The 9,687-nt window shown below is 39.9% G+C and overlaps 1 protein-coding gene across 2 annotated transcripts; it reads right to left on the bottom strand.

The window, feature by feature from the left end:
* Window positions 1–1,575: 1,575 nt before the first annotated feature.
* LOC133458498 (uncharacterized) lies at window positions 1,576–5,161 on the bottom strand. 2 transcript variants are annotated; one of them, XM_061738455.1, is made up of 3 exons: window positions 4,294–5,161; window positions 3,149–3,265; window positions 1,579–2,655 (listed from the first exon to the last, which is right to left on the bottom strand). In XM_061738455.1, exons 1-3 carry the CDS (start codon window positions 5,018–5,020, stop codon window positions 2,567–2,569), a joined length of 933 nt encoding a protein of 310 aa, XP_061594439.1. In that variant the 5' UTR covers window positions 5,021–5,161; the 3' UTR covers window positions 1,579–2,566. The 2 variants fall into 2 exon arrangements, with proteins under 2 accessions (XP_061594438.1, XP_061594439.1); XM_061738454.1 differs by having other exon boundaries at window positions 1,576–3,265.
* Between the last annotated feature and the right edge of the window lie 4,526 nt (window positions 5,162–9,687).

The raw sequence follows: 9,687 nt of genomic DNA, 5'->3' as shown, positions 1-9,687 counted from the left end.
GGCCAGTAAGAGAAGGGCCATCAAGGAGGCCACAGAGGCAGCAGAGGTTGCCTCACGTTGGCTGTGGATCAGGAGAGGAGATCCGTGGGTATGGTAGCGCTACCTAGACACAAACCCCACACAGAAAGACTCCCGCCAGGCCCGGGAACCAGGAACCTTCTTGCTTTGAGGCAACAGTGCTAACCACTAAAGCTTGAGTTATGGTTCTGCGTCAAAACGACGCCGTGCCTACGGCGTGTGGTTCGCATCGACGCAGACCACACGCCGTCACTGACGCCGTCACTGACGCCGTCACTGACGCCATCACTGACACGTACCTCCCGAAAATTGTAACTACACGTCGAGGCAACGCAGACCACACACAGACCGAGAGGGCTGGGATTGGTTTGCTTGGTAGCAACGCATTTCCGGTTTCCAGTTTGAAGCAGTCGTGAACTTTCAGCGCTTTTTTCTTCGTGTATGTGTGATTTTTTTTGTTTTTGTTTTTTTGCACAATAGTTGTCCTTATGTCTTTGATTTACTGTGACCGGAAAAAGTTGGATAAACCATTCAGGAAAAGATCGCTAACTAGCGGTCGCGGGGGATACGGCGAAATGGAGTGACAGAGAAGTCTGAAGGGTTCACGATGGCGTCACGGTGATGGTGTGTGCTCTCCGTTGAACCATACGCAGAACCATAATTCAGGCTTAAAGGGAAAGTTCAATTTTTTACAACCTGGACCTTATTTCTGGTATTTTTTATGGTCGTATACTCACCCAGGCAAGTTTGGTGTCATTTGGAGTCCTTCGGAAGATATTAGGAGTTTTTTGCGAGCCGCTTCTCCATATAATGGTAGCGCATGGGGGCACAGCGGGACACAGACGATGCAGCGTCTAAATAACACATGATTGCCGCAAAACTCGTTCATTTCTTTTATGAATCACTAGATCTGCTTCCAGGACCTGTTGTCTACATCCGGGGCTGTGTGTGTAACAAATAAATCCATTTGTAAACAAGACCTCTGACCTGATGACGTCATCTCTGTGCGCGCACTCTGTCCTCTGTTCAGTGAGCTCTTCAGCCGTATACTCTGACTCAAAACGGTAAGGACGTCCATCATATTCAAAGTCGTCGTCCACAACCTCAGAATTTGACAAATATTCAGACATGTTTCAAATAACTAACAGTAAACTAACAGTAGCGAACTCCAGCTGTACACAGAGCGCTGTCTGGGACGCGCGCACAGAGATGACGTCATGCAGTTCAGAGGTCTTGTTTACAAACTGATTTATTTGTTACACACACAGCCCCGGATGTAGACAAGAGAAGCCACAAGAAATGAACGAGTTTCGCGGCAATCATGTGTTATTTAGACGCTGCATCGTCTGTGTCCCGCTGTGCCCCCATGCGCTACCATTATATGGAGAAGCGGCTCGCACAAAACTCCTAATATCTTCCGAAGGACTCCAAATGACACCAAACTTGCCTGGGTGAGTATACGGCCATAAAAAATACCAGAAATAAGGTCCAGGTTGTAAAAAACTGAACTTTCCCTTTAAGCCTCTGTGCTCCTTACTTTTCATGAAAGACAAATATTGATAATATATAACAACCTCTGATGCTGTTAAAGTAAGACATCAAATTGTCAGTTCTTTTTTTAGTTTCACAATTTCCATTACCTTCTTAAAATCATTAATCTCAAAAAGCATGATGATGCAACTTCACTTACTATTTCAGTATAAACCCCTGAGTAGGCCATGGATAGCTACCACAGGATGATGACATTTGTTTTTGTTTTATATTACATTAAGTTGAGACATTTATCTAAAGCAACTTACAACAGGGTTTAATGTATGTATACAACAGGATATTTATTTACATTAATCGGCAAACCGGCATAAATACCTTAAAAGTGACAAAGTTGTCTTACATTTTTGTGACAAATAATACTGTCAACAAACTTATCTAAGGCACAGAAGTCTGATAAATGAAAGAAAAAACATGTTTACAATCTCCTTTTCGTCCAGTTTTCTCTTCAGTGAGTGAACGTTTGCAGCAACTATGTCAGTATTTCCACAAACTAAAAGATGCAAATTCAAAATATATGAACTATGGTTTAAAACTAACAGTATGTGCTTTTAAAGCCAAATTTTGACATCAAGAAGACGCTTTTCAGACAAAAGCCGGATATAGTAAATACTGGTCAGTTCCCTATAAGGCCTTCAATTTCAGTTGACATTGTGCCTCAGTGGCATTTGTTCGCAGATAAGTATTTAAACACTTGCATTAAACAGCTGAGTGAGCTGGAATGTCTTCAGTAGTCTTTTTCTCCACCTAACAATGAGATCTCAGTGATCAATCGATCTAATGATGTCCAAAACTGCTTTTTGACCAAACATTGGTTTTTTTTTTCCAGGTAGCATCATTCAGGAGAGAAATCGTGCAGTCTCATTGGCTGGATTTGAGCACCGGAGGAATGTAACATGTGAAATGTTCCACCATGATGCCAGATTTTCTTTTCACAGTTAAAACAATGCTGTCCACAGTGATAGGCCACGAGCTGGTCATGTGTCCCAACCTCAGCCGCCTACTCCAGCGGGTTATCATTCACATGAGCTTCAGCAGACAAGATGCTGGTTTTCAGAGGGATTCCTTCTTCTGCACTTCCACTTTCACCTGCAATCATTCAAACATTGACTTACTGTGAGATTTTGTTTATTTGGAAAGTTTTACATAACTTGACAGATGGGGGATTTAAAAATGTCTGTTTGCATTTGAGAATTTTTTTTGTCATGAGTTTCTGTCTTTCTTTAAAAAAAAAGTCATTTCAGTTTCCTTTTAACTTTTTTTGTCTGTTTTAGCTTCACTTCTCATGGTTTCCAAACCATTTCAGTCTAGGTAGAGAGCCATAAGTATCAGCAAATGAATAAAAGAAAAGGATTTGCTCAAATGAAGCTTTATTAACCTCTGACATAATCTCTACATCACTGCATGAAATCTGATCTGAATAGGATCCAGTAAAGAGTGGCTGATCTTAGACAATCCTGCATGGGATAAGCAATATAGCAGGAAAAAGAACTAAAAAAAGAATAGCTAAGAGAAAATATCAAACAAGGGAGAAAATGTTTGTGTCCTCTGTCAAGAATGAACTTTAAGGACTTGCTGCTACCTTTTTCCCTGCAGTGTGAGGGGTTGTTGTTGGTCTGGCCCCTGGCTTCCCTTCTCTGAGGCCTGAACCAACATTGGAATGGCCTCAAAGCCTGGCTCCCGTTATCCCTGGTATTATCTGTAAGGCAATAAAAAGCATTTAACAATTTGGCAGCTTGTCTAAGTGCGCCGTTGTTTCATGAATGCTCCTCTTGTTCTAAGGTCCTTTGTAACTGCGCCTGGGAAGAAAAAAATGTGCGCAAAAATGCGAGGTCTTGTGAATGTCACAGACTGACCCAAATGAGAGCTTTTTTCATTCCTAGTCATTGTTGTAGAGCTCATTAGTGATCTTTCACGGCTCCCCGTCAGTAAAGATATCAACCACGAGCTCAATAAGATACAAATCCACCATCCCCTGATACTCTGAGTCACCAGGGTTCAAACTTCATGTCAACAAATCCGTGCTCTACCGACGTGGTTGTGTGGTGCAAACATAAAGGAGATCTCACACATCAGCTAATGTTCCTCTACACTGATACAAATATTGTGCTTGATCTACTTAAAAAAAACAAGTCAACTTTTTGCATGAGATTATTATTTAGATCAAGAAAGGCTAGCCTTTGTATAAACTACTTAATTTTTTGTATGTAAATAATACATTTTGCAAGTACAGTCAACTTAACTGTGTTAAGTTTACTTTACTTGCAAATTAATTTTGTACATACTAAAAATTAAGTATACAAAGACTAGTCTTTCTTGATCTACATAAAAATCTCATGCGAAAAAGTTGCCTTAATTTTTTTAAAGTAGATCAAGCAAAATATTTTTTACTGTGGTATTCTACTTAAAAAAATAAAGCATGTTTCATCTAAACGTTGGTCAATCTGCCCAATAGATTAAAATTGTTAAAGGAAAGGTAAATACAACAAGATCATTGCTTGTTGTTTGTGTGTAAATTAAAAGATTGCCTGGGATTACATAAATACTGCTTGTTAAGGAAAAAATGCACAATGTCTTGTTTTTTTTTAACAAATGCAGATTAAGTTCAAAACTAGATGTATTCATGTAAAGCAACACACTTCATTTTTAATTGTTAATATCACAGATGTATTTTTTTTCAGTGTACTTGCATAAAGTTTGGCTCATATTATATGTTAAACTTTACACCTGCTGTCTGAGATGCGTAAACAACTTTGCAGAGGTGCTTCTTGATGTTTGTAATTTTGTCCTCCGTCTTGGGAATGAAACAGTCGACCCATATCGTCTCTGATCCGTGTTTATGGAAGACGGAGCGCAGCAGCGCCTCCAGTAATTGCGCGCACCTGCGCGCGTCTGCGCTCTCCGCCGCGGTGCGTATTAATCCCACCAGAGCGGGCCGGCGGATGGACGCGCGTCTGGTGCGCGCCTTCACGTCCTTCAATATCTCCCTGAGACACAGCTCGTTCGGACCTTGTTTAAAGAAGCTCTGCCTAAATAACAACACGATGACGGGGACGTCTATCGCCCGCTTCGTGCTGTAGATATTAGTCCTGGTCGCGGCTGTTATTTTCTGAGCGCCGTGCGTCTGCGTCCTCCGCTTCTCCTTCAGCTCGACCTCAACGCTTTTCTCAGTCACGGGTTTGTTATCGATCCGTGCCCTGCAGGGCTGCTCGCTCTCGGCATCGCCATTGATTTGCGGGGAGGGCCGGGGCTCTTGTTCTCGGCTGCTTGCGGGGATGCTGATGTGAAACATGTCACGCAGGAACTCGTGCAACACTCCCACGTCATCTCCGTCCACCTCTTCACTCGTGCGGGCATCGCTGACCAGATAAATCCTCTCCCGACCGCCGATCTGAGCGAGGACCTTTTGAAACTCCCTCTCCACGTCCAGGGCGAGGGTCTCCGGATCCGCCATTCTTGTGCAATTACGGGTGAGCGGATTTATTAATGAATGTTTAAATCACGATAAGACATGACTGCCCTGCCTGGAGAGCGGCTTGTGTGGCAGTAATGCGCACAGGAGCGGCTTCCTCACTCACGGTCACCGGGACACCAATGGCGAGGCCGAGGGTCGATGCCTGCCGAGCGATCCTATTGGTCAATCTGTCAGTGGGCGGGGCCAACAAATGTAACAGGCGTTTTTGCTTTGAAATGATGATGAAGTTAATCTTTAATGAATGGACAAACATTAGTCATTTATTTGACAAACACACTATTAGTAATATTTAACTTTTATTGTCTGAAGCAACTTACAACAGGGTGTAATGTATTTATACAACAGGATATTTATTTACATGAATGGGCAAACCGGCATAAAGCAGGTTCCTGGTGTGAATCCCAAAAGTTTGGTTGTTCTTCCCAAATGTGCTTATTTTCTTCCTCCAAACTAAAGTTAAAGGAGTTGTTAGAAAGGCTGAAATACTATTTTTTTTTTCATGTTTCCAAGATATTAAAAACATTGGAGGTAAGTGTAAGTGGAGGTAAAAATGAGAATTAAGATTTTATCTCCTGAATGGTAAGAGCAACTTTGAGTATTAAACATGTACCTTTGCCTTAACAGGGTGGGTTGGCCAGGGTTCAGCATAAAAATTGTTATGTTGGTTCACAATACTAAGTGGTACTGTTTTACAATGACAAATCTATTTTTAAAGTTACAGCCTTAGATGTTTTTAAAAAAAGGGTTCATAATTTGTTAGAAGTTTAGTAAGAAGTCTAATAAATGAAAGGAAAAAACAAGTTAAATAAAGTTTACAATCTCCTTTTCGTCCAATTTTCTCTTCAGTGAGTGAACGTTTGCAGCAACTATGTCAGTATTTCCACAAACTGAAAGATGCAAATTCAAAATATATGAACTATGGTTTAAAATTAACAGTATGTGCTTTTAAACAAAATGAACTGACGACAGACAGGTGTATTTCTACAAAGTTCTTGGAAATATCTCAAGGTTTTGGGGGGGCTGGCACGTGACGCAATGAAGTCACTTTCTTTAGTCCAACTATTCGCATGGAAAAGAGACCTGACTTCTCTCCAGTGTTGTAGATTCCCAAGTTCTTGAAGAAAAACAAGAAACAAAGACATATTAGTAATGAATGGGGCGATAACCTACTTATTTTTTTTGTTAAGATCCCCTCTCTGCAATGTCTCAGCTCATTGTAAGATCAAAAAGTCTTTCTCCCTCTCACCCTCCACTACATCAAAAGTCTGCTGAGTTCACTACACTCTAATCCTTTAATCCAATCACGTCAGATCTGTAATTAAAAGTCTGAGATGCTGCTGACTTCATCAAATTATATCTGAATGAAACTACCTCAGCTGCAGCTTACCTGTGTCTGTGTTTTATCATTTGTCATTTATTTATTAATTATCATTATTTTTGAGGTGGTGGCACCAAGACTCCGGAACTCTCTCCCTCCATCGTATAGTCTGAGAGGACACTTTTAAAAACGGCTGAAAACATTTTCATTCACACAGGCTTTTAAGTTATGTTTTATGTTGTTTTATGCTGTGGCGTCTTTTCTTCCTTATTGTTTTTATCTATCACTATCATGTTTTTATTGTGAAGTGCTTTGTGACTGGTTTCTGTGAAAGGTGCTCTAATAATAAATGTCACTTATGTACTTATCATTGTTTACTTATGAATACATGATAAACTGTGAAGTTTGACCAAAAGCAAGACAGAGATTTCAGCAACTGACCTTTAGACAAGCTGAGTATTGATTAGCTGAGCTGTGTGGGAGTCGCTTGGCATTCCCTTTTTTTTTTTCTTTTTTTTTTCTTTTTTTTTTTTTTACAAAAATGAATTCTCATTGAGTCAAATTTGAACCAATCTCCACAAGGAGAACAGTTTCGTTTCCAGAGTCCTGTGTCCAAGAGTGGTGGCTGATAGTTTGAGTCGTGTAGTGGTTGTTTAAAACATATTCCTACACTGCCCATGTTGTGCATCCTGGTGTCAACCACTGACCTCTGGGTTTAGCAGGAGGAGTCTCTGAGGATCGAGAAGTTCTTTCGGACCAGAGATAGAAACACGAAGACCTAAACGAACTGCAAGAAAAGTGAAGTTCGACAATTTAAATAGCTGTTAACTGTTATCATACATGAAGCTAGCATTAACTGTTTCTAGAAATGATCATGTTTAAGTGTTTGATATGGAAAATAATCATCTTCTTAGGAGATGATACAGAAAATTGTTATGATGGCGTATCATCTGTCATGACTGGTTAAAAGTTGGGCTAACATATGTGATCGTATTATATAATATAAACAGTTTTGTGTGTGTGTGTGTGTGTGTGTGTGTGTGTGTGTGTGTGTGTGCACGCACTGTATATATGAGTTATGTTGCTTTAGATCTAAATTCCTGACGGACCTCCCATGATGCACTGAGCACCTCTTTTCACGGTTGTCTTTGCTGTATGTACCTGTATATGTCCCCACTGCTGTCATTAACTTTGTCTTTTTCTTTTTGACTGGAGTTACCTCTGGCCTAGGGTTTTTGTTTTGCTAGGGATCTCTGTCTAGCCTTTCCTCTCCAGGGTCGGTCGAGACAGGTAAGTCTGGCTCTGCTGGAGGTCTTTTCCTGTCACACAATGTTCAGCAACATTTCTCCCTTTTTCTTAGTTATTTCTTTAGTTGTTCTTTGTCTTTTTCTTTTTGACTGGAGTTACCTCTGGCCTAGGGTTTTTGTTTTGCTAGGGATCTCTGTCTAGCCTTTCCTCTCCAGGGTCGGTCGAGACAGGTAAGTCTGGCTCTGCTGGAGGTCTTTTCCTGTCACACAATGTTCAGCAACATTTCTCCCTTTTTCTTAGTTATTTCTTTAGTTGTTCTTAGTCTTTTCCTTCTCTAAAACACTGAATCCCCAACATTTAATGTGCAAATTTAAAACATTTGTTCCGCTTCGACATGCTGTCAACAAGTATTTCCTTTTTCAAATTCTTTAAGCTTGTACGGATTAACAACAAGATATTGGGAACCAGACAGAGATGCCTGTGCAAGCAGTCCTTTTCATACACTTTTTGTAAAAATATTTGTCTGTAGGGACCCTATCCATACAGTAACTTATATGGAATGGCATTTTTGAGTCTTGCCAGAAAAATAACAATTGAATTTTATGTAGGCCTTATCCCCCAAGGCTAATATTAATGGCTTTAAAAACGCATATTCTGTTCTAACTTAAAACTACTTTAATTCACATAATTGTGGTCGCTAAAGAAAGTTTTCGCTCCTTACCTTCTAACAATAGGCTTGTATATTTATCTGTTGTTACGAGCACTCAATGCAGCACAGCTGATCCTGAGTGGTACACTCATCACGGGTATGTCATGGCTATATTACATTTCAACTGGTTTCTGTCCAGCCTCCACACTTTCAAGCTTACTTAAAGCTCAAATCTAACCTGACTGACAGGGGAAAATAAAAACACCTTTAATGCAAGCTTTTGTTTTCAAGAGGACTGGTCAAATAAGCAACTAGAGCTCTGCCAGAAGCTTGGATAAAACAACATCCTGTACATGTGCGGAAGTTGCATTATTTCTCTAATATGTCTAATTTTGACTTCATGTTTAAGCTGCAGTAAGTCATGGTTGTAAGATTGCGTTCCATTTAATGTGTATATTCAGGAGAAATGAAAGAAGAATAACTCGCATCACAATGCTATTGTGAAATGTGAGGGGGTGAGGTCATAAAACAAACAAAATGACATTTTCATTGATCTTACAATAAAAAAATAGATTCCTTCATTTAATTCAGCAAGTTTCCATTCGTACTGAGTCCTATTTCAACATGTGGTTGCAAAGGGATTCAAATAAAACTACAGTGACTGCATGAGTTTACATTTATGTTAATTTGAGACATTTTTTAATGTCATACTCAAATGGTCTTATTAAGGAAGTGTGGTGCTGTTACACAACCTGTTATTTTCTTGTCTGATAGCAGATCTTTGAGAGACGTGAGATGAGAGGCTGTCAGAATCTTCACAGAGTCCGCTGCGTCAGCAGAGGCTAACACAGAGCTTAATCTTGTCTGTGCTGTATATCCCGTCGTATTAGTGTCATGTGGAATCTGCACTGGAGCAGGCATTGCTGTTGATGCAGGACAAAGAAAAACATATGACATATAGCTGACATGTTTTGATTTTAGAACAGATTTTAATAAAAGATAAGTGAGACGAATGTAATATTGCAATGCATCAATATTAACTTGACGTATTAAAGTGATAACCTGTAATGAAGGAATGAGGACTTGATGACCCGGACGTACTTTTGTTCCCAGATTCATCCAATGAACCTACAACACATTGTTTAATTATCTTTCAATTACATGAATGTCACTGTGAATAGCTGGAAACTGGACATGATGTGGAGGAAACGTCACTAGTTTGAACTTTAAAAGGTCAGCCGAGGAAAAGAAACACTGCAGGATGCTAAGAAGTCATTTTTTTTCTGACATCGTAAAAATCTGATGCTTTAATAAGAGGATGTTTTAGCGTTTCGCCTCCTAATGATGTGGTCTTCAGAGTTGCAAACACATTTGTGTAAAAGGTTTTAAAAAATAAAACATTAGTGTTTTCATGTCAGTTTGTACAGTAGG

Source organism: Cololabis saira, chromosome 13 (genome assembly GCF_033807715.1).
Source record: "Cololabis saira isolate AMF1-May2022 chromosome 13, fColSai1.1, whole genome shotgun sequence".
In the NCBI taxonomy this organism is placed as follows: domain Eukaryota; kingdom Metazoa; phylum Chordata; class Actinopteri; order Beloniformes; family Belonidae; genus Cololabis; species Cololabis saira.
Note: the sequence above shows the minus strand (reverse complement) of the source record. Positions and strands in the feature narration are given on the sequence as shown.

Bases quoted from the DNA above. Each gene is read 5' to 3' on its own strand.
- LOC133458498 (XM_061738454.1), bottom strand. From the start codon at position 5,020: ATGGCGGATCCGGAGACCCTCGCCCTGGACGTGGAGAGGGAGTTTCAA. The intron at 3,266-4,293 runs GTGTAAAGTTTA...ATTGCCTTACAG, and splicing joins TTACGCATCTCAGACAGCAG to ATAATACCAGGGATAACGGG.